Source organism: Carettochelys insculpta, chromosome 19, assembly GCF_033958435.1.
Source record: "Carettochelys insculpta isolate YL-2023 chromosome 19, ASM3395843v1, whole genome shotgun sequence".
NCBI lineage: Eukaryota > Metazoa > Chordata > Testudines > Carettochelyidae > Carettochelys > Carettochelys insculpta.
In genome coordinates, this window is record NC_134155.1 from 4,016,475 (window position 1) to 4,044,231 (window position 27,757).

Here is a 27,757-nt window from a genome sequence, read left to right on the forward strand (position 1 = left end):
GGGCTCCTCAGTTTCGCACAAGAGGAAGGCAGCTTCTCTAACCTCCTCTGTGCACAAGAAGAGGAAAGCTTCACCAGCTCGATCCCTGCCAGTTACCTCTCTGAGCAGGACGAGCGGAGCATGGGGCCCGGGCCCGCTGGCCTCTTCTGTTGGGAAGGCTGCAGCGCATGTGCCCGTATGGGGGCCTCCGGCTCCTAAGGAAGCGGCACTGAAGGCTGTGCAGGCACCGGAAAGATCAGCACCGGCTGCCGCGGCACCGAGCCTCACGACTCCGATGGCACCGGAGTGAGAACACCGGCATGGAATCCAGCGGTGCCAGACGAGTCTCCCCACTGAGGACAACGGCACTGACCGCGGCACTGGGGGCAATGGAACCCAGCACGGCACTGACTACGGTGCCGAGCCCTCCGGCACCGATCAGACTTCCTGCGGCACCCGAGAGGGGAAAAGCAAAAGCAAAGACCCGGCACTGCAGCCCATCCCCTGAGGTTATTACGCTGCCATTATCACCGCGATCTCCCCCAGAGATTCAATGGGCAACAACTCCATCTGCCTGCCGCAGGCTCCCATCTCCTTTTCTTCAACAGCCATCTCTTGGATATGGGCATTTTTCCCCAACTTCAAGCAGGGATCCCTATGAATACTATCGCAGGGGATCCCCGCCCATGTCAGTATTATCTCAATGGTCACGTCATTCTGCTCATCGTCCCTACGTTTTCAGGTCCTGGTCCAGGTCCCCATCACTGGGACCTTGCCCTTGTTGTTATGGTCATCATCACTATGTGGGGCATCGACACAGAAGTTCTGTGTCTCGACGTAGATCCCTGTCAACGCCTCGCCAGTATCTCAGTGCACAGCTTCAACCTGGGGGAATGCTACAAGTTTCCCAATCCAAGACTGGTTCAAAGGATTTGGAACCCCATCTGGAAACTTCAAAGTACAACCATATGTACATAGTCAGGAGCCCGAGGACTTAGAGGAGAGGTATCACAGCGATGCCTCCTCATCCTCCCCAGATGAAGCCATTGTTCCGGGGGATATCTCTCCCCCAGATGACCTAAAGCAATTTCAAGAGCTGTTCAAAAGGGTGGCTCAATCACAAGACATTCAAGTGGCAGAGGTACAGGAGAAACACCATAAACTCCTCAAAAACCTCAGACCTCTGGCTTCATCTAGGATAGCCATACCACTGGATGATGCAATTTTGGAGTCAGCCACTAACATATGGCAGACCCCAGCCTCCATCCCTCCTATTAACAAGAGGGCAGATAAAAGGTACTTCGTCCCTGCCAAGGGTATGGAGTTCCTGTTCAGTCACCCACAGCCTAATTTACTAGTGGTTGAATCCTCTTAACGCACAGCCAAAACGTCCCAGTATAAATCTGGAGGGTCAGACAAGGATGTAAAGAAATTAGACCTCCTCGGCAGAAAGGTTTATTCATCATCTACTTTACTGCTACGGATGGCGAACTACGCTGTTCATTTGTTGAACCACAATTTCGACAGCTATTCTAAGCTTACCTCCCTCATGGACTTCCTCCCGGAGGATATTTTTTAAAAAAAAAGAAAAAAGGGTCCTCAAGGCAATTGTTCAAGAAGGATATGCAGCTTCTCGAGCAGGAGTCCAGATTGCCCTGGATGTAGCGGACACAGTGGCTCGTTCCGCAGCCACCGCGGTGGTGATGCGCAGGGAATCATGGCTCCAGATGTCAGGCATTCCCAAGGATCTGCAAGTAAAAATCGCAGATCTTCCCTTTGACAGACAAAAATTATTTGCAGAATCAACTGACTCAGTTCTACACTCTAGTAAGGACTCGAGAGCTACACTTTAGAACCCTGGGTAATTATACCCCACCATACAGAAGAAAGAAATTTCACACTCAGCAGCGGCATTACAGCTATCAACCACAACGCACTCATTTCAACGTGGGTACGATCAGGGGCGCCAACAACAGTCGCAACAGTACAAGGCCCATAGACGTCGACCACAGCAGGGCCGCACCCCCTCCGGACAAAACATAAGACAGCAGGTTTGACGGGTATGTCGGGGACCGCAAAGCCAACACCATCTCTCAGTGCCAATCCCAACACGTTTCACCATCGACTCAAGCCATTCTACTCCCAATGGCAAAGCATCACTACAGACAAATGGGTATTGGAGGTTATAGCCACGGGGTATACAATCCCCTTTCAATCGTTGCTGCTGCCGAATCCTCCCAGCGGGCCACTTCTTAGAGACCCTTCTCACTACATAAAATTAAAGCAAGAGGTGGACCACCTCTTATTCATAGGGGCGGTGGAGAGAGTAATGGAACAATTCCAGGGAAAAGGCTTCTATTCCCGGTACTTCTTAACACAGAAAAAGACAGGCGGTTGGAGACCCATCCTGAATTTAAGGGCCCTCAATCGGTATCTGCGCAGGCAATGCCTCAAAATGACTACAATGGCTTCCATAATCACGGCACTAGTCGATGGAGACTGGTTTACAGCCCTCGGCTCACAGGATGTGTATTTCCATATCACAATTCATCGGTGCACAGGCGTTTTCTCCAGTTCACAGTGGGCAAAGAGCATTTCCAGTACAGAATCCTTCCATTCGGCCTCTCTTCGGCACCAAGAGCTTTCACCAAAACCCGAGCGGTCGTATCAGCATACCTGCACAGACAGGGCGTCTTCATTTTTCTGTTTTTGGACAACTGCCTGTTAAAAGGAACTTCCAAAGCGGAGGTCTTGCGGATGATAAACATCACCACAAGCACATTTGCCTCACTGGGCCTCATTATCAACCTCTCAAGTCAAAAACCAAGCCCTCACAAAACATAGATTTTATAGGAGCCCGAATAGACTCGGTCACATCAAGGGCATACTTGCCCGATGCCTGTTTTCGGGCCATCAAATCTCTGATACAAATAATAACGTACAGCCACACTGTTCCAGTCTTAACATGTGTACAGTTGCTGGGGCACATGGCGACCACCACGTTTGTGGTACAAAATGCCAGACTGCACATGTGAGCCTTGCAGCATTGGGTAGCGACTGTGTACAAACCATCATCTTGTTCCGTTCATGGGATGGTATCACCTACAGTGAAGGTGCGGAGGTCATTGGCATGGTGGGCAAACCCCAAGAACCTGCTAGTAGGGGTGCCTTTCTGCCAACCTCAAACTACCGTTTTTCTCACAACAAATGCATCCCATATGGGATGGGGAGTGCACATGAACAACAAGACCACTCAAGGTTTATGGTCCCCTGTAGAGAAAACACTGCATATAAACACACTAGAGCTCAGAGCAGTGTTCAACGCGTGCAGACACTTTCGGCACTACCTCCACGGGAAAGTAGTCGGGGTAAATACCGACAACACCTCCACTATGTTTTATACAAACCGACAAGGAGGGGCCAGATCTCGTGCACTCTGCGCGGAGGCTGTCTGCTTGTGGAACTGGTGCATTGCCAACAACATAACCTTACGAGCTTCATAAAGGTGGACCAGCTCGGCAGGCACTTTTCGCCCACACACGAGTGGCAGATCCGTCCCGACCTGCTTTGTCGAGTGTTTCGCAAATGGGGATTTCCCCAAATCGATTTATTCACCACTTATGAAAACAAGAAATGTCCCCAGTACTGCTCCAGAGCGTGCATGGGACAAGGATCTTGGGGGACGCCTTCATGATCCCATGGAAGGGCCCTCTACTCTATGCGTTTCCCCCCACAGCACTCATACACAAGGTTTTGGAGAAAGTCAGGAGGGAGGGAGCGCGCATGATTCTTATAGTTCCCATCTGGGACTGACAACAATGGTTCCCAATACTTCTACGCATGGCACGTCGCCAAACGCTTCCCCTACCGGCAGCACCCGACCTTCTCACACAGGCTCGAGGGTCGATACTGCGTCCGCACCCGCAGGGGCTCTGCCTACAGGTGTGGTTAATCCATGGCTCAGTGCTTTAGAGAGTACATATTCAGAGGGAGTAAAGAAAGTCCTGGAATGTAGTTGGAGGACTTCCACCAGAAGGACTTATGAGCACAAGTGGACGCGTGTTACCCCCTGGTGCTCTTCCAAGCAATTGACACCTCTGGACGCCCCTATAACCGACATTCTGGATTACCTACTAGAACTAAAACAAAAGGGACTCTCTCTGTCATCCATAAAGTTTCATCTTGCGGCTTTTTGACACGAAGAGGAAGGAGCAACCATTTTCGCCCATCCTGTTGTCATGCAATTCTTAAAGGGGTTGGCAAATTTGTATCCCCCTCGGAAACCGATACCGCCACCGTGGAGTTTGGACTTGGTCCTCCACACGCTGTCGGGACCGCCCTTTGAGCCATTGGCTACGGTTTCCCTTCGGCGACTTACCATGGAAACAACCTTCCTGCTTGCAATCACGTCAGCTCGCCGGGCGAGCGAACTTGCGGCAATGATGGCCACACCGCCCTGCACAGTGTTCTCAAAAGAAGTGGTGGTCTTGAGATTACACCCAGCCTTTGTTCCAAAGGTCTCTTTAGACTTCCATATTAACAAACTGATAATACTTCCCTCGTTCTACCCAAAGCCTCACAACTCAAGCGAAGAGGCTCGGCTGCACTTATTAGATGTAAGAAGGGCATTAACCTTCTACATAGATAGGAATAAGCCTTTCCAGAAAACGGACAGACTCCTGGTGTCCCTCGCACCCAGGTCAAAAGGGGAAGGCCTATCCCCGCAAAGAATTTCAAGCCACATCGTCGCATGTATAAGACTGTGCTATGAGCTTCGTAAGACTCAGCTACCAGTTCCACTCAGGGCTCACTCCACTAGAGTGATGGCGGTATTGACGGCCTTCTTCAAAGGAATCGCACTGAGGGACATCTGCAGAGCGGCGACTTGGTCATCCTACGACACTTTCGCCAAGCACTACACCATGCACAGGATGCTTGATGAGGATACGCGCCCGTCGACAGCAGTCCTTAAGGGCAAGCTGCACATAAATCGGGTACCCACCTCCTTTTTTGGGGGGGGGGTTACTGCTGGGTAGTCACCTACGGTGGAGCACCCACAGGGACCACTCGAAGAAAGAGAAGTTACTCACCTGTGTAGTAACGATGGTTCTTCGAGATGTGTCCCCATGGGTGCTCCACTACCCACCCGTTCCTCCCCACTTCGGAGCTCTGTTTTTAGTATTTTTTTTTTTTTCAGAGGCATCCAGAGCGGTTGATCGGGGACTGGATCGCGCACGTGACCGTAAGCGCGTGAAGGACCGACGCGCATCGGCGCATGCGCGACCCGACGGAGACTGCTGAAAAATTCCGAGCTGCGGCACCGGGGCGAGCCCGACACCTACAGTGGAGCACCCACGGGGACACATCTCGAAGAACCATCGTTACTACACAGGTGAGTAATTTCTTTTTGTTTGGTGTTCCGTGGACTCAAAGTTTAAGAAACGCTATATTAGACCATAAGGATCCTAGGACAATGATTTGGGGACTTTTTAGGTCAGTGTTCCTTAAACTTTTTGAGACCATGGAGTCAGTATCATTGTGTCAGAGACTCACAGCACACTTATGAGTTGTTCCTGGAACACAAGTGTTCCATGGAACATAGTTTTAAGAAACACTGCTCTAGGTCAGTAGGAGCTCTCTTTTATAAGAGAAAGGAGCAGGATGGACAAGGATGAACTGCAAGTGAAAGATCTAATTCAGTTGCCATAACGGATTTTCTCATTCTTTTGAAGACCTCTCCTCTTAGTGGGAGCACCTTTAACGATCTGAAACACCGTCCCACCAAACATGGATAACTCAAATGCTATGTATGGGAAGCCACGCCTGTCACAGAACAGGCTGATTGGTTTGTTAGAGACAGATGACAGCATCAAAGAAGGTACACCTGCAGCTGGTAAACAGGGAGAAAGTAAGGGGGCCAATGGAAAGAAGGAAGAGCCACAACCCCTGGAAACTTCTTATGGGAAAGAGAGCAGTGACTTTCCTTCAATGATCAAGGTTAATTTGAATTACCGACCAGGACTTTCCAGCAAGTAAGTAATTGTGGGGTCTGGCCTGGGGAAGTCTTCCATTACCAAATGAAATTCAAGAGGGTGCCAGAAATTTTGAAGAGAGTGAAAATGCACAAATCCTGCGTTCGTGAGGGGTTGGTGCACTGTTAGAGAGGGGTACAATTGACCCCTTAATCCCCACACTTAGTGCACTTCTGCCTGGAACCAGAAGGTGCTGAGGCCAATGCAAATAACCAAAAAAATGGCTTGTGGGAATTTAGTCTCTTTTTATTCTTTGGTTTGAAAGAGTTTAATTATTTCTTCTGCCAAATTGCCCTGCCCGTCACTCCTCTTATAGCGACACCATGGCACCTTAGGGGAGACTGGTGCTTACTCTTTTGTTTACTGTCTAGAACATGATTAACTCTTCACATTTTTCCAGAAGCCAAAAGGACTCAAATTACTTCGATAGAGATCGGCTCTTTGGTGCAGTCTCAAGGGGTAACCCAGACGAGCTGGATGGATTGCTTGATTATTTGAGTAGGACCTCCAAATTTCTCTCCAATAGTGAATATACAGGTAGATACATGCTCAGTACTCTCTGGAGATTTAACGCATGCCTTGGTAGTGGGCCGTGTAGCTCAAAGAGTTTGCTGCTCACTTTAAGCACCAAACTAAAAGTCTGTAGGCTCACAACTCCCCTGCACACAGTACGCCCTGCCACCACATCAAAAGTTTGGACTCTGAACTTCTCGCAGCCACAAACAAGAGTTGGAGTGGCCCAGGGATTAAAGCACAGGGTTCTGGGTGCTGCTCCCGACTCCACCAATGGCCTTATGTCAGGCAAGTTGCTTTCTTTTTTCATGCCTTACTCTCCCCACCTGTAAAATGAGTCTAGTGATACTTTCACCCACCTGTGTGTAAAGTGTTTTGAGGTCTATGGATGTAAAGTGCCGAGCAGTATTTTTTTTCAAGATTCTTTGCTTCTAGTCCAGGCTGGAAATATAGTAGGAAAGGGATTTTTAATTAATATATGTAATTGTAATGCTCCATGGACAGTAGAGTTCTGGGCAAGACAAAACTGGTGGTGCCATCATGTACTAAGCACCTCTCTCTCTCTCTCTCCTAGATGCCAAGACAGGAAAGACTTGCTTAATGAAAGCCCTGCTGAATTTAAAAAATGGGAGAAACACCACTATCCCCCTGTTGTTAGAAATAGACCAGAAGACTGAGAACCGAAAGCCACTTGTTAATGCTGCATGCACTGATAGTTACTATGCAGGTAAGGACTCTCCAGGATTGTGTGTCTGACTTTGAGGTCAACAATCAACATGGCTGAACCTATGAAAAATAATGGGAATTGGATGGATGCATAATTGACAGCATGCTGGAGGTCCTCATCTGTGGAATGCATATACTGAGCACAGAAAAGGGAGCTGGGCGTTTCTGAATTCTAATTCTGACTCTGACACCTACCTCTCTGCCTTTGACCAAGTCACTGAACCTCTCTGTGCCTCATTTCCTGCATCTGAAAAATGGGAGTAATATTGCTTTATTTACCTGGGATTAGGGTGAGATTCTGTTGTTAAGGTTTGCGTGTGCATCAAAGCATGTGTGACTCTGCACCACTAGTAGAAACACTTGCTGCTGTCTGGGCTCTTTCATAATCAGCTAGGTGGCATTTGAATCTTTCCTGGGCTAAACTTAAAGGAAACACTGTTGCTTAGTGTCCAAATTGCATTTCCAGTGGTTGCTGTTGCAAAGTCAGTATTTGCCTCCAGTTCCCTGCACATAGTACATCCATTTGTCAATATTACTGTTGGTGATTTGATACTTCAGTGGGGCTTTTTGGAAAGACCTTTCCTGCTCCATCTGTCCGTGGCGTCATCACAAGCTCTGACTGTAATGCCTGGTTCCTTAGGCCAGACAGCACTCCATATCGCCATAGAGAAGAGGCAACTAGATTTAGTGAAGCTTCTGGTAGAGAATGGAGCCAATGTCCATGCCAAAGCCCATGGTGAATTCTTCCAGAAGAAGAAAGAAGGGGTGTGTTTCTATTTTGGTAAGCCAACATTGCAGGCTCTAGCTGGTGAGCTGGGAGCTCTGAAGTATATGGAGACACTGTCCTTTCCTGGTCTTGTCCTTCTATTCATTGGGTGCAATCTCCTCCGTCCCATAACCCCAGCAGTCCCAGCCTACTGAGGTAGCTAAACCTCTTCACCAGACTGAACTCTCCCCTGAACCAGTCAGTGCTTGCCTGCTACTGTTCAGTTGTGTGCATTTCCTCCTGTTTAGTGTCATGGGGCTGCTTCAACCTACCCCTCCCGTGAGTGGATGAAGGGAGTCAGGGGAGTGGGTGTGGACTGGTGGAAGCAAAATATGAGATCAGCTGCTCCCAGCAGTAATGAGGGGTTGTTCTACTGTACCAATTAACCATTGTACAAAATATCTGAGCCTGATGCAGAGATTCAGCTAGCAAAAGCGCTGGGGGGAGGCCCAGCTGGGAAAGGCATGCCCCAGACCTTCTGCCTGAGGCCCTGCCCCTTCAGCAACCTCCTCCCCACCCTGTGAAGCCAAGTCCCGCCTGACCCCCACCCAATCCTTCCTGGCCACATGGAGGCCTGGGGCTGCCAGGGAGCTGGGCTGCCACACCGTGGCTACAGCCTTCCTGGATGGCCAGGGAGTGTAGGCAGTTTTGGGACAGCAATGCCTTCCCTTGCCTATATTACCTGCTGCCATCCACACCACCATTGCTACAGTAACAAGATTGCAAACTAAGATAAACATATGTTACTTCTAAAATTACTTACCTTTTTTCAAACCCTGTCTTCATCTCTCCAGGTGAACTTCCCCTTTCCTTGGCTGCTTGCACCAACCAGCTTGATGTGGTAAAATACCTCCTTGATAACCCCTTCCAGAAAGCCAGGCTCCAGGAACAGGATTCCCTGGGCAACACAGTTCTTCATGCCCTGGTGACGATTGCAGATGACACCGAGCAGAACACAGAGCTAGTGAGCAAGATGTATGATGAGATCTTAAAGGCCAGCACAAAGATTAACCTGACAGAGAAGCTCGAGGAGATAGTGAACGAGGATGGGTTAACACCACTGAAACTGGCTGCCAAGATGGGAAAAGTAGAGGTAAATGCAACCAGAGTGTTCTCTGGGCATGGCTAGAAATAGAACAGTGGAGTGAGACCCCTTGCCTAGAAACTGGGTCTCACATAGATGTGTCCTACTTGATTGCACATGGGACTGTCCCATCCCACATGCAGGAATGCCACTGCAGAAGGCATGAAAAAAGCCTTTTCCAGACCCTCCCATTAGTAGCTGTGCTGATGGAGTCACAGCTGCAAGCTCCTGGTCTGGGATGTGAGTTGCCACTCCTTTGACAGAGCTTGTAGTAGTTGGGCTCAGTTTGGCTCAGATTCTCAGACGGCGATCATATCTAGGACCAAAAACATACATGCAGCACATATGCAGGAAGCAGTGCTAAAGGGATAAAGACAATTAAGGTACACTAGAAACTTAATTTGATATCTTAATGTATATGCAAAGAGCAAAATAAACTTTTTCCCTTCAGATCTTCAGACACATTCTCCAAAGAGAGATCAAGGATCCGGAGTACCGGCATCTGTCTCGCAAGTTCACTGAATGGACATATGGACCTGTCCACATCTCTCTCTATGACTTGTCCTCTGTGGATAGTTATGAGAAAAATTCAGTGTTGGAGATCCTTGCTGAGAGCAGTGACACACCAGTGAGTCATGGGAACTTATTTAAAATTAAATACAGAATGGCTTTGCCCATTTTTTATTCTGTCACCCTCCATTATATAAAGCATAGAGATGAATGTGAAATTACAGGTGGTTTTTACCTTAGGGAAATAAAATGTGTGAATTTGTTCATTGTTACTTAGAGGAATTTACGTATCTGATTAATGAGTAGTTAGTTATTAATCCTGTTTAGATTTGTTGCTAATTTATAATCAGGAAGGTGTTAGGGATCTTTGTATTCTGTTCCTTGATGTAGAGCCTGACTCAGGCTGGGCCTCTCCAAGAGGAAAACAACAGTGTCCAGGTCCAATAAAAGGCCAGCGTCCTTTCATGCAGAGGGATCTGCTGAAATAGACATGCTTAGCTTCTGGCCACCGAATTCCAACACTGGAACATGAAGGCTTTAGGGACACTCTGGATCCCTGATGATGTCTCGTTTTCTTCTTCCTCTCCTCCTAGAATCGATACAAGATGGTGGTTTTGGAGCCACTGAACAAACTACTTCAGCATAAATGGGACTCATTTGCAGCCAGGAGATTTTACTTCAGTTTTTTCTGTTATTTTATGTTCATGGTCATCTTCACGGTTGTTGCCTACCACCGTCCCCTGCAGTTACAGGTAGGGCTATCTTACTTGCATAGGGTGGAGTGAGCTTGAATGTTGGGGTGGTAAGTTTTTTAAAAGGGCTTTGGGTGGCTATGCAGGCCTGTATGCAGGAATTTCTGGGAAGGGGGCTTTTTTAAATAAATATGGAACCCCTCCCACAGTGGGCCCTGTCCTTCTGTTCTCACCCTCAGCTCTCCAGCTAGCCCTGTCCCCCCACTGCTCCTCCAGCCACCCCCAGTTTGATCTCGCCGCCCCCTGCTGGGCCCAAACAGCCCATCCCCTGCTCAACCCAAGGACCCCCATCTCCACTCAAACTGAACCACCCTTACAAGGCTCCACCAACCCCCCACCTGAACACCCCACCCCACCCCCACTTAACCTGATTTTCCACCCCCCCCCACAAGGGTCCAACATTTCCTTTCCACCTGAACGTGGCCCCCCAGCTCAACTCAAACACCTTATCCCTGCACAGTCAAACCTCTCTTCCACACACCCTGCACTCAGTCCAAGGACCCCACCCTAGCTTGTCCCCAAGATTCAGTCCATCCTCCTGCTTGGCCCAGGAGGAGGAGGATTACCTGGGTTGTGGGACACACGGTAGATGGCGGCGGCGGCGGCAGCAGCAGCAGCTACAGGGGATCACCTCTCCATGGCCTCCCTCCCATCTTTCCCCCTGCATTCACCACACGGTGCTCCGCCTCAGCCTCCGAGTCCACTGAGTCCCACTTCTCTGTAGGAGGTTGGGAGGCCTCCAGCAGTCCAGGAGGCAGTGGCGAAGCACCCTGTGGTAAATGCGGGTGTCGGGGGGGAGGCCAAGGAGAGACAATCCCCTGTGTCTGCTGCTACCTGCCTGCCCCCTGCCCAGGTAGTTCCTAGCCAGGTTGTTCCAAGAGGGGGTCAGGGTGGGGGCAGAGCAGGGAAGGGGTGGGGTGACCCACTGGGGGCGGTTTCACACCCTTCCTGTGTACAGGCCTGTTACAGCTCCCAAAGTTGTCTTCATGTTCTTGTTTTTCTCTGACAGGCTCCATTTCCTGCAGAGTTAACAGCTATCAGCTTCCTGCAGATCATTGTTTTCCTGGGAGGCTTTTATCTCACAGTTGTTCAGGTACAAACATTTATAACCTGATTACCCTGAAATAAAACAGCGACCCCTGGCATTGTTTCACTGCTCTTATTTATTTCTATAATACCAAAAGTGTGCACATCCTGCCATTAGATGCTTGCAATATAAGCAGGAGAAAGCAAGCAAAGGGTGACACAGGGATGATGAGGAAGATGGACGTAACTTAAAAGGTCACAAGCAGGGATAGGAAAAGTACCTCAAAAGTTACTTGAGTAAAAGTGCGGGGGGGGGGGTGTACTTGAGTACAAGCCATTACTGTGCCTCTGGAAAACTACTTGAGTAAAAGTACTTGCACATACATGCACACGTTGCATCTTTATTGTACTCAAGTAATCAGAAGTGAAAGCAGCTACACTTTACTCGAGGAACTTTTTGGATACTTTTCCCACCTCTGGTCAGAAGAAGGACTTTGTGATATATAATAGTAAATATACATTAATTATCTGACACATGGTATTAAAAAGGCACGTACAAGATCTGTGGCTCAGCTACTGCTTCTTTATTGGTTCTTTGTTACCAAGAGCCCTTTTCCATCATCAAAGAGGCATTGTTTGAATTTTGTGACCCTTGGAGCATATAATGTAACATAAAAAGACTATGAAGAAACTGTTTGCTGTGCAATATATTAACCCAGCATGGACTGGACTGAGAGGTATCTTCCTTCATTAACCATCTGTTCCTGTTGATTTTTCTCTTTTCTGATAGATTCTGTACTTTGTGAGGAGATGGCGGAACCTGAAGAACATCTTCTCTGATGGCTGCATCGAGATCTTTCTGTACGTTCTTCAGATTATGGAAAAGGAAAGTAACCTCTGTTAAGAGGCAGCTGACCCACCAAGAGATAGGGAGGCGGGTGGTGAGCAGAAATGACCAGTTCTCACACACAGCAGCTATCCCATCTTTCCAACCAATTTTTTGCTTGTTTCGTCCACCTGTCGCCTCATGTCATGCTCCTAGATTATGCGCTCTCTGGGTCAAGGATTGTCTCTTATTTTCATTTGTACCCTGTCTCATGCATTGGGGTGTCACAGTGCTACTGTAATACAGATAATAACAACATGAGCTCTTATGTGGAATTGCTCATTTACAGTGACTGAGATTTTGTCATGTGACCTAGTGGATGGCGTACTGAAGTGGGAGTCAGAAGACCTAGGGTCTCTTCCTGGCTCCGCCAATGGTTCCCATTGAACTCATGGCCTTGGGCAAGTCACTTTATCTGCCCAAGCCTCAATTTCCCAATCTGTAAAATAAGAATAATACATGGCCCTGCTTTTATAAAACATGTTGAGCTCAATGGTTGAAGAGTGTTATGTGAGAGTGAGGTGTTTTTGTTAAGAGGAAAAGACTTCATAATTTGTGTGTATGTGTCTCTATATATGATGAGTCTGATTCTCTCAGTTTTTACGCCAGTTATGCATATGTAATGCCACTGAAATTGAATCTGGTAAGTGAATATATCCAGTGGAAAGTAAGGCCCAGTGTATCTGAGATTTTCCATCATGTGAACTTTGCTAATATTTAACTAATCTGCAGTAAACTTGTGCAGAAAGTTGGTTACAGACAGATTTAGATGCTAACCAACCTATAACTACAGGGTCTGATTAGTTGCCTCTTTTTACCCCCTGGTGGATGGAGCTGGCTCTGCATTGTGTGGCACAAAAAGGATATGGTGTTGAAACTTTCACCACACTGTGAATCTGATTACTCCCCCGCTTCCCTCAGCTTGCTCCAAGCAGTCTCACTGCTGGTTTCGGCTGTGCTGTACATCATGCTTTCAGAAGATTATGTGCCGACAATGGTATTCTCCTTACTGCTGGGATGGGTGAACATGCTGTACTACACTCGGGGCTTCCAATGGACTGGGATCTATTGTGTCATGATACAGAAGGTTAGTGTGTAGATAAAGCCTGTAAAAGATGTTCATGGAAATAACGCATCTACCCGATTGCTGCAGTAACAGTTCTCCTCAGGACCATCAGAACCATGAAATGAGCTAATACTTAGGCTGTGAACATTGAAATTCCACACCAGTTTGAGTAAATTTATTCTCTTGAGAGTGATGGACTGCTGCATGGGGCAGATCACTGTCTCAGTTTGCAGCAGTTTTCAAATAGTTCCTTTAGATCGCAAGAATCATAGACCATTAAAACTGGAAGGAACTTTGAAACATCATCATGTCTATTCCCCTCCCTCATGGTAGGCCCAAACACCATTTAGAATGATCATCCCTGATAGATCTTTACCTAACCTGCCCTTAAATATCTCCAATGATGGAGATTCCATAACCTCCCTAGGCAATTTATTCCAGTTCTTAATCACCCTGATGGGAAGTTTTTTCCCTAATGTCCAGCCTAAACTTCCTTTGCTGCAATTTAAGTCCATTGCTGCTTCTCTTATCATCTGAGGTCAGGGAGATCAATTTTTCTCCCTCATCCTTGTAACACTTTTTTAGGTACTTGAAAACTGGTGGTATGTCCCAAGCTAAACAAACCTAATTCTTTCACTCTTCCCTCATAAGTTGTGTTTTCTAGACCTTTATTCATTTAGTGCTCTTCTCTGGATCTTACGTGAAATGGGGTGCCTAGAACTGGGCACAGTACTCCCCGCTGAGGCCTAATCAGTGCAGAGTAGAGCAGAAGAATGATTCTTCTTCGAGTGGTCCCCGTGGATGCTCCACAGTAGGTGTCGGGCTCACCTCGGCGCCACAGATCGGAAATCTTTAGCAGTCTCCGTCAGGTCGCGCATGCGCCAATGTGCGCCGTTCCTTCGTGCGCCTTTGGTCACATGCGCGATCCGGTCCCCGCCAGTTCCTTCTCAACCGCCAACGGCTGCAGACAGATTCCACTCCGGCTCCAATGCCTGTGAAAGATAAAACTATCTCTTAATTTTGTTAATCTTGTTAATAGTTATTACTTTGATAGTTTAGTTAGCATTGTTAAAGTTGTTTCGTTAAATGTAGGTATAGTTGGAAAAAAAAAAAAGGGAGAAAGAGAAGAACGGAGGTGGCCGCCTTAAGCGGTTTGCTACCCTAAAAGCTGCAAACGTTGTCTTTTTGCCAGGATGATTAGCTGTTAAGTGCCCTATTAACATTCAAAGACTAAATGCCCGCCCGGGCCGAGATGTCCTCGCCGGGGTTTAAGAAATGTGCGTCATGCCACGAGGCCATGCCTGCCTCAGATAGGCATAGCGAGTGCATTTGTTGCCTTGGGGAGACCCACGTTCCACAAAAGTGTCCTCGCTGCTCCAAGCTCATGGCCAGAGCCAGAAAGGACAGGGAGATGAGACTGAAAATGATTTTATTTGATAAGGCCCTCCAACCTGAACCATCGGAGAAGCCCCATAAAGAGGGGCCCTCAGGGTCACACAAGAGGAAGGCGGCTTCCCTAACCTCCTCTGTACAAAAGAAAAGGAAGCTTTCTCCAGCTCGATCCTTGCCAGTAACACCTGCGAGGAGGATGAGCGGAGCACAGGGCTCTGACCTGCGGGCTGCTCAAAGCGGGATGACCGTAGCGCACGCAGCTGCGCCGGGGCTTCCGACCATTAAGCAGTCGGCACTGGGGGCGCTGCAGGCGCCAGCATCAGTGGCACTAACTCCCACAGCACCAAGCCCTGGGGCGCTGATGGCGCCGGAGCAGGGGTGCCCGGCAACGGACCCAACGGTGCTGGAGGAAGCTACCCGCACGGCACCGTGCACAGGGGCACTGAGCGCGGCACCCACAACGGCGCCGAGGTCCCCGGCACAGGAGGGGGCGGCACCTGCTCCGCAGGGACAGGGAAAAGCAAAGGCCAAAACATGGCACCGCAGCCCATCCCCGGAGGCCACCGCGTTGCTGTTACCGCCTAGCTCCCCCCCCAGAAATACATCAGGCAGCAACTCCAATGGCCTGCTTCAGACCTCCATCCCCACTCCTTCGACCTCCATCCCATTCCTTCAACCACCATCCCCCTGGCTCAGACAGCCTTCACCAATCTCCAGTAGGGACCCCTATGAATACTATCACAGAGCATCCCCACTGCTATCAGCATCATCACAGAGATCACACTCGTCTAGACCCCATGCGTACATTTTTCGATCACGGTCTAGATCCCCATCACTGGGCCCTTGCCCCTGCTGTTATGGCCGTCCCTACCATACTGAACACCAGCACTGGGGGTCCAGGTCCAGGGGTAGATCCCCACCCACACCTCGCCAACACCCCTTCACTCAGTCTCACTCCATGAGAAGAACACAGCCTCCCCAGGCGGATGTTGGTCCAAAGGCCCTGGACCTCCCCTCTGAATCCTCAAAAGGGCAAGCATATGAACAAATCCAGGAATTGGAGGAATTAGGGGAGGTATATCAAAGCGACACCTCTTTGTCCTCCCCAGATGAGGGGACTGTCCCCGGGGATATTTCCCCCTCTGGACGACCTTAGGCAATTCCAAGAACTATTCAAGAGGGTAGCACAAACACAGGACATTCACATAGCGGAGGTGCAGGAGAAACATCATAAACTCCTGAAAAATTTAAGACCCCCGGCTTCATCTAAGATCACTATCCCACTAGATGAAGCGATTATGGAATCAGCCACCAACATATGGCAGACTCCAGCCACTACCCCTTCCACAAATAAGAGGGCGGATAAGAAATACTTTGTTCCAGCCAAGGGCATGGAATTCCTGTTTAGCCACCCCCAACCAAATTCCCTGGTAGTCGAATCATCACAGCAGAGATCCAAGACACCCCAATATAAATCAGGAGAATCAGAAAAAGATGCGAGGAAATTAGACACGTTCAGTAGGAAAGTCTCTGTTCCTCCTCTACCTTACTGCTCAGAATGGCAAACTATGCAGAACACCTGTCAAACCACAACTTTGACAATTATTCCAGACTTGTTTCCCTCATGGATTTCCTTCCAGAGGATAAGAAACTGGTGCTAAAAGCGATCGTCCAAGAGGGCTACACGACCTCACGAACAGGAGTCCAGGTTGCCCTGGATGTGGCAGACACGGCAGCACGCTCCACAGCCACAGCAGTGGTAATGCATAAGAAATCGTGGCTCCAAACGTCCGGCATTTCCAGGGGTCTGCAAACAAAAATCGTAGACCTTCCATTTGATAAACAGAAGTTATTCCCAGATTCAACTGACTCGGTCCTACACTCCAGCAAGGACTCAAGAACCACGCCTAGGCCCCTGGGTATATATACCCCTCTGACTGGAGGAAGTTTTACCCCCAGCAAAGGTGTTACGCTTATCAACCTCAGCGTACACAATACCAACGGAGTTATGACCAAGGGCGCCACCTCCAGCAGCAACAGCATAGGGCCCCCAGACAACACCCCCAGCAGGGTCGCACACCCTCGGGGTAAGCCCTGAGACAGCAAATTTGACGGGTATGTTGAGGACTGCAATATCAACACCATCCCTCAATGCCAAACCCAGCGCATGTTCCACCATCGGCTCAAACCGTTCTACTCTCAATGGCAAAACATCACCACAGACAAATGGGTACTGGAGATTATAGCCACGGGATACACGATCCCCTTCCAATCACTACCTCCACTGAAACCGCCCACCCAGTCCTCCTTCAAGGACCCCTCCCACGAAACAAGATTAAAACAGGAGGTGGACCATCTCATGTTCATAGGGGCGGTGGAGAGAGTTCTGGAACAATTCCAAGGGAAAGCGTTCTACTCACGGTACTTCCTAACAGAGAAGAAGACAGGGGGCTGGAGACCAATCCTGGACCTACAGGCCCTCAACCGGCACCTGCGCAAACACTGTTTCAGGATGATTACAATTGCCTCCATACTTATGGCATTGGACGATGGAGACTGGTTTGCAGCCCTCGACTTGCAGGATGCGTATTTTCATATAACTATTCACCCGGCACACAGACGTTTCCTCTGCTTCACAGTAGGCAGGGAGCACTTCCAATACAGAGTTCTTCCGTTCCGTCTCTCTTCGGCACCCCGAGCGTTCACCAAAACACTGGCGGTAGTATCAGCTTACCTACACAGACAGGGTGTGTTCATTTTTCCATTGCTGGACGACTGCCTACTGAAGGGGTCCTCAAAGGCAGAGGTCCTACGCATGATACACGTCACTACAAACACATTCGCTTCGTTGGGCCTAGTTATCAACCTCTCGAAATCAAAGACCGAGCCTATGCAGAATATAGAGTTCATAGGGGCACGCATAGACTCTACTACATCAAGAGTATACCTGCCCGAGGCCCGTTTCCGCACCATCAAATCCCTGGTACAAGTGATGACGTACAGCCCCACAGTGCCAATCTTAACATGTCTACAACTGTTGGGGCACATCGCGACCACCACGTTCGTGGTACAGAATGCCAGGCTGCGTATGCAGAGCCTGCAGCATTGGCTGGCGAGCGTTTACAAACCAATAGTCCATACCATCCACAGGGCAGTATCGCCCGCAGCGGAGGTGCGCAGGTCTCTGGCATGGTGGGCAGATCCCAAGAACTTTACTAGTAGGGGTGCCCTTCCACCAACCACAAATCGTGATTTTTCTTACGACAGACACATCCCACATGGGATGGGGAGTGCACATCGGCAACAAAGTAACTCGGGCTATGGTGCCCCGAGGAAAAGACATTGCACATAAACATCCTAGAACTCAGAGCAGTGTTCAGTGCATGCAGACGCTTTCGGAAATACCTGCATGGCAAAGTAGTCGGGATAAATACCGACAACACCACCACCATGTTTTATATCAACCGGCAAGGAGGGGCCAGATCCCGTGCGCTATGCCCGGAGGCAGTCCAGTTGTGGAACTGGTGCATTGCCAACAATATAATGCTGAAAGCCTCATACCTACCCGGTGTCCACAATGTGAAGGTGGACCAGCTAAGCAGGCGATTTGCGCTCACGCACGAGTGGCAGATCCGTGCCGATCTGCTCCAACAAGTTTTTCACAAATGGGGGGGTTCCCCAAATTGACCTGTTTGCCACTTACAACAACAAACAATGCCCTCAGTACTGCTCCAGAGCGGGCATAGGACAGGGATCCTTGGGGGACGCCTTCACGGTGCCATGGAAGGGCCCTCTACTCTATCCGTTCCCTCCCACGTCACTCATTCACAAGGTTCTAGCGAAAGCCAAAAAAGAGAGAGCACGCATAATACTGATAGTCCCAACCTGGGACCGACAGCAATGGTTTCCTCTGCTTCTGCGCATGTCATGCCGCCCGCCACTCCCCCTACCGGTAGTGCCGGACCTTCTCACACAGGCTCAGGGGTCCATAGTGCACCCACGCCCTCAAAGACTCCGCCTACAGGCGTGACTAATCCATGGCTCAGCGCCTGAGAGAGCACGTGTTCAGAGGGAGTGAAACACGTCTTGGAGTCCAGTCGAAGGACTTCCACCAGAAGGACTTACGCACAGAAGTGGAAACGATTCAACTCCTGGTGCTCTTCCAAGCAGTTGGCGCCTCAGGGTGTCCCTATAACTGCAATTGTAGACTACCTGCTGGAGCTAAAACAAGACGGACTCTCCCTATCTTCTCTAAAGGTCCATCTTGCAGCTATATCAGCATTTCAACATAAAGAGGAAGGACCAACCATATTCGCCCATCCTATGGTCACAAGGTTCCTAAAGGGACTGGTAAACCTGTACCCCCCTCGGAAACTGCTATCGCCATCATGGAGTTTGGACTTGGTCCTCCACACGCTGTCGGGACCACCCTTTGAACCACTGGCCTTGATACTCCTCTGGCTACTTATCCTGAAAACAACCTTCCTTCTCACCATCACATCAGCCCGCAGGGTGAGCAAACTCGCAGCAATAATGGCAACGCCACCCTGTACAGTATTCTCAAAAGAAGCGGTGATTTTACAATTACACCCGGCTTTCCTTCCAAAGGTTTCCTCAGAGTTCCACATTAACGAACCAATAGTATTACCCTCATTTTTATCCTACGCTTCACAACTCCAGCAAAGAGGCGCGGCTGCACCTACTAGACATAAGGAGGGCGTTGGTCTTTTACATATACAGAACTAAGCCCTTCCGCAAAACGGACAGACTCCTGGTGCCTCTTGCACTCAGGTCGAAAGGGGAAGGCCTATCCTCTCAAAGAATTTCAAATCACATTGTATCCTGCATAAGACTGTGTTACGAGCTCAGTAAGACCCCTCTGCTAGTTCCGCCCAGGGCTCACTCCACCAGAGCGATGGCAACGTCGACGGCCTTCTTCAAAGGCATCGCGTTAACAGACATCTGCAGAGCGGCAACTTGGTCATCTTACGACACCTTTTGCCAAGCATTATGCCATGCACCGGGTGTTTGATGAGGATACACGCCTATCAACAGCAGTCCTATCAAGGGCAAGCCGCACATAAGCGGACACCCACCTCCTTAACTGGGGTCACTGCTGGGTAGTCACCTACTATGGAGCACCCACGGGGACCACTCGAAGAAGAAAGAGAAGTTACTCACCTGTGTAGTAACGATGGTTCTTCGAGATGTGTCCCCATGGGTGCTCCACTACCTGCCCATCCTCCCCGCTTCGTAGCTCTGTTTTCGTGTTTTTCAGAAGCATCCGGGGTGGTTGGTCAAGGAACTGGTGGGGACCGGATCGCGCATGTGACCGAAGGAATGGCGCGCATCGGCACATGCGCGACCCGACGGAGACTGCTAGGAATTTTCCGATCTGCGGTGCCGGGGCGAGCCCGACACCTACTGTGGAGCACCCACGGGGACACATCTTGAAGAACCATCGTTACTACACAGGTGAGTAACTTCTCTTTTTTCTTGTCGTGCTCACTACCCTCCCGTTATTGCAAACAACTGATTTTTTGGGACTCATTCTAGTCCCCACAATAGCTTCGGTTTGTTGACACCTCTCTCACATGCTCACACACATACATAGAGTGGTAGTCTGTCCAGGAGATCTTTCCCAGCACTGGAAAGTCTGCATTGAGGCAGATAGGTAGATTTGTATGTGATACTTAGAACAGGAGAAGCAGGAGATGCTGCACAGCAGAGATGAGGGGCATCAGAAGAGATGTGTGTGAGTGAAAGACTGAGGGAGAGTGGGCTGAAGTAGTGGGATGTGTTGTAGCCATTGCTGGTTGAGTTGTAATGACAGAGCCAAAGTGAAAGAGTCTGCATGCCAATATCTTTCATGAAAACCTATTCACTCAGCCATTACAAGAAATTATCTTCAACTGGCTTCATTATACCTCCAGAGAATCCAGTACAGTAGAACCTCAGAGATACTAACACCAGAGTTGAGAACTGACAGGTCAACCACCCGCAAGCAGGCAGCAGCAGAGACAAAAACAAAAGGCAAATGCAGCCCAGTACTGTATCCAATGTAAATGACTGGAAAAAAAACAAGTTTGGGGGGAAGGCCAAAAAAATTTGACAAGGTAAAGAAATGGTTTCTGTGCTTGTTTCATTTACACCAACATGGTTAAAAACAGCCCTTTTCTTTCTCTTAGTTAAGTTTCAAAGCTGTATTAAGTTAATGTTCAGTTGTAAACTTTTGAAAGGTCAACCACTGTTTTGTCCAGAGTTACGAACAGTTCAGAGGTCTGCCTGGGGAGAGAGAGTTGCTGGGGCTATGGGGCTAAACTGCATTCAGTCTGCCCAAACTCTGCCAGCTTTTACTCTGCATTATAACACTCCCTGAACACCTCAAAAGAGTTTCCCTGTGGTGTCCAGCCCCTGTCAGAGTAATTACCAAGACTACCGCCTCCAGGGAGACCAAATATCCACCAGCTTGCTGGTTCAACTGAAGATGCACTCTTTTCGTAATATCTCAGCCATGAGAGGAATTTATAATGAAAAAAGAAAAAGTTTATCTTCAAAGAATAGAATAATGCCAAGTTAGGTGAGTAAGCATAATGGAAACAGATGATTACAATAAAAGAGAAGCATAACATGACAGCCTAATCTCCTGTATTTCAAAACATTTCTCACCCTCAAAAACCTTATGCAGATCTTGCTGATCTTCATTCAATTCAGGATCCAGCTCCAACGGTGTTCCTTAGTGAAAAAGATCACAAAATGTCCTTTTCTTCTTCACAGCTCTTCATTGTCTACAGAGGCAGGATCACTCCTGGGGCTTAGACTCCTATGCACGTTCTCATGTTAGGTTCACATTTCAACCCTTCTCTCCCCTCAGCGGACAAACTGTTGACTTTTTAATATACAAAATAGGCTTGCTATATATGGATTCAAAATTCTTAATTTACATTAGAGACTGGTGGATAGGCAGTTCTATGCTATGTCTGACAAAAGCTGCTTAGCAAGCCAGCCTGGAATACAGATTCTAAAAATATTTTCAGTACATACATGCATCTGAAATAACACTTGTACTTGCATCTCATTGCGTTTATGATGACCATTATGGTGTAAGCTTTCATTTAATACGTCACACACCATCCTTTGTATATAAATACCATGACTGCAATATGTTAGGTGTACTAAGTTTGCCAGATCTGATAGGATTTGGTGACTACAGCAGTGGGCATCTATATCACATCCTTATCTATTGACTGGGAACATGGATACTTTTGGCCTGCTTGTGAGTGACTGTAGGGATTAATGAGTTAATGTGGTCAGAACAGATGCAGAGCAAAATTTCATTTTTTGATAGATGCACTAATTTCCTGTTGTCCTGGTAATTTTGTGCTGTATAAATATAATGTGTGGCTACTGGTGATTAATAATACAGCCTTTTGATCTATCTCCAGACCATCTTGCGGGATCTGCTGCGCTTCCTCATGGTTTATGTGATCTTCCTCTTTGGCTTTGCAGCAGGTGAGGATTGACTCAGCACTGTGTTACAGGCAGACCTACCAGGAGGAGACTTGCCAAAGAAGAGTCACTGTTCTGCTTTCGTTACAGCTCTGGTCACCCTCACAGGGGATGCCCCCATGGCTTCCCAGAATAAGTCTGTCACCCAAGAGGATGACGATAAAGGCCTCGTGTCGTACAGTGGGCTGCTGAGCACCTCCCTAGAGCTCTTCAAATTCACCATTGGCATGGGAGAGCTGGAGTTCCAGGAGCGTATGAAATTCAAATACTTTGTCATACTGCTGCTGCTGCTGTTTGTGATCCTGACCTACATCCTCCTGCTCAACATGCTGATTGCACTCATGAGCGAGACGGTCACCAATGTCTCTGGTTACAGCAAGAGCGTCTGGAAGCTGCAGGTAGGTCCGTTGCAATGCTCATCTGGCCTCCAAAATAGGCCTTATAACACATGGTGCACTCTGTGTGGGCTGGTGGGAAGCATTCACAACAACTTTTCTCCTGGTGTGCATCAGATTTGACACAAGTCTCCAATGAGCGCCAAAACAGTAGAAATGTAATGAGATCTTTCTCTCTCCATGGCTACGTCTACACTAGCCCCAAACTTCGAAATGGCCATGCAAATGGCCATTTTGAAGTTTACAAATGAAGCGCTGAAATGCATATTCAGTGCTTCATTAGGGTGCGGGTGGCTGTGGTACTTCGAAATTGACACGCCTCGCCGCCATGTGGCTCATCCCGATGGGGCTCCTTTTCGAAAGGACCCCACCTACTTTGAAGTCCCCTTATTCCCATGAGCTGATGTAGACACGGCCCATATTTCTGACACCCCTCCACTTAGTGACCGAAGTACTGAGCTAGGGACCTTCCAGATATACTTGTCAACACTGTGACCTCCTTAATTCACGGGACTGTACATTGTAAGTGGCACTTCGTCACTTCCTTGCTGTGCTGGTGGTACTTGTTCAGAGAATCATAGAATCATAGAACACTAGGACTGGAAGGGGCCTCGGGAGGCCATCGAGTCCAGTCCCCTGCCCCAACGGCATTGTTAACATCTGATTTTAATGGGATATTTATACCAACTCCTCAACCTGTGGGAGTGGATTCTGGTTCAGGGCAGACTTGCAGAGGCTCCATGTAAGCAAGTTCGCCTTGCAGATTGAGTGACAGCACCTTCACTCAATAAAACATTGGATAAACAACACAATACTTTCACTGATTTGAGCATGCCCGGGGAACAACACCATGTTAAAGAGACAGACATTTAACCCTTTTGCATGTGTCATGCCTTTGCTACTTGAGATGTGTCTGTTCCTGCATATGGGGTTCTGTTAAGATCTGTCTGTATTTTATACCTTCTGTTGACTTACTCTGGTTTGGAGGACTTTCTAATGCAGATAGCAGCATCTTCCATGACTGCTTAGCCATTGTCTGAACAAAGGGAGACCTTTTTACAGCAGCATTAGGCAGCACAGGTTGTGTTTAGCTTGTCTGGGAGCTAGAGAGAACTGCAGGACACATCAGAGCTCAGAATCCCCTTTTATGCTTTTATAATCCCCAGTCCTGTCCTTATCTCTAGAAAATTACAATTTTCTTAAGCCTACAGGTCAAGGGGCCTTTAAGCAATGACAGAATAAAGGAACAATTATGGTTGGGTTTACAAAAGTGCCTTTCTAACCATAGTCCTTGGTGCATGAGGAAGACTTGATCAGAACTTCAAGTAGACCCCCAACTGGGTTCTGCCTGTACCAGGTCCTCTGTAATGTGGATTTGTATCCTCAGAGAGCCATTGCCATTCTGGAAATAGAGAAGTTTTGGCTTTGGTGCCTGAGAAGGAAGCAGAGATCTGGCTGCTTCTTGTCTGTGAGTCTTGATGATAAGAAAGATGAGAGATGGTGTTTCAGGTAAGACCAAAAATGGAGGTAGAGTCCCACATTCTGAATTCTGTGTCTGCATGTTAACATTTTGTGTGAGTGGGGAAACCCTGTTTGTTTGTTAGTAAGGATGGATTTATTTAGAAGAGAAGAAGAGTGATTGATTATCCTACTTGTGCATTTTTTTTGCACATCCATCACCTTGGTATTTAGGCATCATATAGAACTGGTACTTTTACTGCCCTGCCTTACAGCCAAGAGACTGTCATTTTCCTACTGCTCCTTTCCCCTGCAGTAGGGCCTTTTGACCCACAAGCTTGATCCTGAAACAAAAGCAGCTGAATCCAGTCTGAGTGGTTTCAGTCCACTGCAGCACCACAGCAGTGGAATGATCAGACCAAACTCCCCAAGGCCTTGTCTACACTAGTTCTGTACTATTCCCAGCATTGATTTTAGATGCATGTAGTTCCACTGATCTTAGCAATGCTGTGGTGTAATCAAGCCTTAGGTGCTCTGCTGACCTGTCATCTGACTGTACTCTGAAAAGGTAAAAATGCTGGCAGCTCATCAACACTTACGATTCCACCATGGCTAGCAATGGTGGAGGTGTTCTAGATAGCTGTGCTAGACCAGCTGTGGGAAGAGCACTAATGTCTGACACCCCATTAGTTTTCTGGCTGGGTGAATGCTGCTCCATTACACCTCTGCACCATGCTAAGTGAGCCACAAAGTGGCAGCACTCCACTTGTTCATGTGAAGTATGAGACAGTGGGACTTATCTTTAATCAACAGAGGGGACGAAATTCACAGGGCTGGGATGACACCAGGAACTTGGCTGCATTGTGTTATTTCATGAGTGGTGACTTTTTGCTGTGGGGTAAGTTGGGAAAACTTCTTTTGTGCAGTGTGTCCCCCTTGCAGGGCACTGGGGTATTATTGTTTAGACACCAGCACTGTTCCCAATACAGAGGAAGGTGCAGAACTAAAACACCCCACAGCACTTACTCACTCCGTTGGCAGCAAAGCCTTTCCTGGTGCAGCCTGTGTCATCAAGTAATTTGTTCTGTGCTGATCAGATCACCAGCCACCAGAATGGATGTCCATAAGATGCCACGGATGCATCCTTATACAGCTGTATCCTCAGAATGTTTCCACCCCCGCCTCATTGTATGTTGAACAATGGGGGAAATTGTTGTATTTTCTGTCTCCAGAGTGGAGGAGATTGACTGGGCCAACTGGGAAAAGGAGCTGGGAGTCATCAAGGAGGATCCTGGGGACTCCAGAGGCTGGGAAACAGCACCCCTAGGTAAGATATCCAGGGCTGAGCAAAGGATTTCAGCCTCTTTTCTGTCCCTTGCTAGGCAAGTGCTTTTTGTGCTTGGCCTGGTATCTCTTTGGTGGACTCTGTGTGCCAGAAACTTTGCCCTCCTCCCCAGTACACACCGTGAAATTGCTGTCTGTAAAGCGTCCTGCAGCCCCGGCACCTTCGTTTGTGGTCAGCTCACCTCGTGCAATCTAAGCAGGTTTGGGTCTGTTCCATAATGGAGGAGGGGCACATTAAGAAAAATAACATTCTACAGTAAATGCTGCTGATGATTTAGTAAAGTGCATTCATGTCCACATTAAACCGATGTCCCAAGAGAGGGTTTCCTTTTATAGGAAATGTAAAAATAAGGTTCAGACCCACTGAGGTTGTTAAGGGTCCTAGGGCACATTCAGCAAGAGTCAGGATGTTTAACCTTGGCATCATGGCCAAATTCGAATCACATTGTACATGCCTGAACATCCTCTGCACTTTCAAGTGGATAGAGTCTTCTCCTTCACTGCCTGCCCTAAGCTGCAGGGCAGCGCTGCTGTGCTTGGTCAAGCAGCCCAATGGTGACAACAGACACTGGTTCCTTTAAAATAAAATTAATTGTTTACTTAATCTGCCAAACCTCATGTTGAAGCTCCATCAGGATCAATCTGACCCTTCACTGGTCCCTCTTAATTGCTTTCCAACTGCTAGCCTCGTGGCAGTGGGAGAAGGAGATTTACAACGCTTCAAAAATGTCTCACATCGAATTTGTTTAGTTTTCTCTAAACCTGCAATAGCCCTAACACTGGCTCAGTGCAGTGATCCCTCCCAAGTCACGAGGGCTATGTTCCTGAAAACCCTGTGGTAAGGGAATTCATGGTAGAGGAACGTAAGAGTTTAGGAGGGGAATAGGTTTGGATGACTGCAATCTGGACTGAACCTATGAAAGCCCAACTTGGTCTGCTGGCCCAGCTACTGCCATCCCTGACCAACCTCTCAGCTGCTGCCGGTTTGCCCTGCACAGGCTACTGGCCTGCTCTTTCTCTCCTCAGCTGGCCTCCCAGCTGCCGTTGGCCCATCCTTGACAGGATGCTGTCGCCACTATCGCTGGTACCAGCTGGCCTGTTCCACATGGGTTGCTGGGCCTGTATTGCCATTTTCAGCCAGCCTGCACTGCACAACACCTATTCTCACAGTAATCTCTGAGACAACATTCTGGTGGCTAGCCATGCAAATATGCATATTTGAATGTTTGGGATGTGATGGTTCATGTTGACTCACTTATATTCAAGACAGTTGCCTCACATTTGCAGAACTGGTACACAGAAGAAAACTCGTGTACTCAGATCTCACATTTAAAGAACTTGTGGTTGGGGAGGGATTGCTGTACTCTCCTTGCTTTTGTTATCTGCCTGCTAATTACGGGTCACCATTGTTGTCTCCTGTTACAGAGAAGAGAGTACGGCATTGGATATCGCAAGCACAAGCAAGATCAGCACCATCAGAAGAGCAGTTGCCATTACACCCCATCAGCTAGAGACTGAGATGGGGCCACTAGGAGAGGACAAGACTGTAGCATGCTCTTGGCATGGGGAGCCTGTTCTTGCTCCCATCTGCAAGAGAATTCTCCATTCTATGGTGCCGCTAATGCTGAGATGGAAGAAGAATCAGTATTAACATGTGTCATCAAAAACTGTTTCGGTTTCTGGCTTTTATGTATATGAAGGTTTTCCTTTGAAGAAATCTCTTCTGCTCACCTTCTTCTGCCTAATACTTTCTTCCTAGAGTGCTTAAAAAGGAGGACGTGTGTGAGAGAGATGGGTAGGGTGTGTGTGTGTATCTTGGATGGTGGAGGAGGTGGCTTTGTTATGTAAGCCTCAGGTTTGAAATGTCTCCCTGGGAGTCTGCATTAAAATTTCAATGGAGTCAATTCCGTGTGGCGCAATGTGTGTAGATCTTTTGGATGATACTTTTCCAATCACAGGTCCTGTCTGCTGCGTGCTAACAGTATGATACCATGTGATTTTGGGGAGAACTAAAGTTTGCACTATTGTTTTAGTCGAAAATATTTTCCCTTCTGCATTGTTATCTTCCATCCCATATTTGACTGCATTTCAAACCGAGTATCTCAGAAGTGCTTTGGAATGAAAGGTGCATAAAGCATTGTTCAGAGTTTCTGACTGAAGGGCATTGGTTTGCATGCAAGACAGTGTGCTTCAGTTTAGAAGCTATTTGATGAGGTATTCAAATTGAGTCACTAAGCCCAGGGTAACAACTTCTCTCTCCGCAAAGGTGATAAATCTAGGCATTTATTAGACGGCCTCACAACCATTCATTTGTATCTG

At 48.1% G+C, this 27,757-nt stretch overlaps 1 protein-coding gene across 9 annotated transcripts in view; it reads left to right on the forward strand.

Moving 5' to 3' along the window:
• Positions 1-27,574, forward strand: part of LOC142022928 (transient receptor potential cation channel subfamily V member 2-like) — a 65,571-nt gene extending 37,997 nt beyond the window's left edge. For 6 of the 9 annotated variants that reach the window (XM_075013265.1, XM_075013266.1, XM_075013268.1 and 3 more), the window contains 15 exons: positions 5,712-6,011; positions 6,412-6,548; positions 7,099-7,251; positions 7,891-8,031; positions 8,811-9,109; positions 9,552-9,728; positions 10,204-10,362; positions 11,372-11,455; positions 12,179-12,249; positions 13,196-13,361; positions 22,178-22,244; positions 22,332-22,639; positions 24,024-24,145; positions 25,327-25,421; positions 26,864-27,566. In XM_075013265.1, the coding sequence (XP_074869366.1) occupies positions 5,767-6,011; positions 6,412-6,548; positions 7,099-7,251; positions 7,891-8,031; positions 8,811-9,109; positions 9,552-9,728; positions 10,204-10,362; positions 11,372-11,455; positions 12,179-12,249; positions 13,196-13,361; positions 22,178-22,244; positions 22,332-22,639; positions 24,024-24,145; positions 25,327-25,421; positions 26,864-26,949 (2,310 nt within the window). In that variant the 5' untranslated portion in view covers positions 5,712-5,766 and the 3' untranslated portion in view covers positions 26,950-27,566. Of the gene's footprint in view, positions 1-5,341; positions 5,372-5,711; positions 6,012-6,411; positions 6,549-7,098; positions 7,252-7,890; positions 8,032-8,810; positions 9,110-9,551; positions 9,729-10,203; positions 10,363-11,371; positions 11,456-12,178; positions 12,250-13,195; positions 13,362-22,177; positions 22,245-22,331; positions 22,640-24,023; positions 24,146-25,326; positions 25,422-26,863 lie in introns of those variants that run through there. The other 3 variants (XM_075013270.1, XR_012648080.1, XM_075013271.1) reach the window with 3 other exon arrangements.
• Positions 27,575-27,757: the final 183 nt, after the last annotated feature.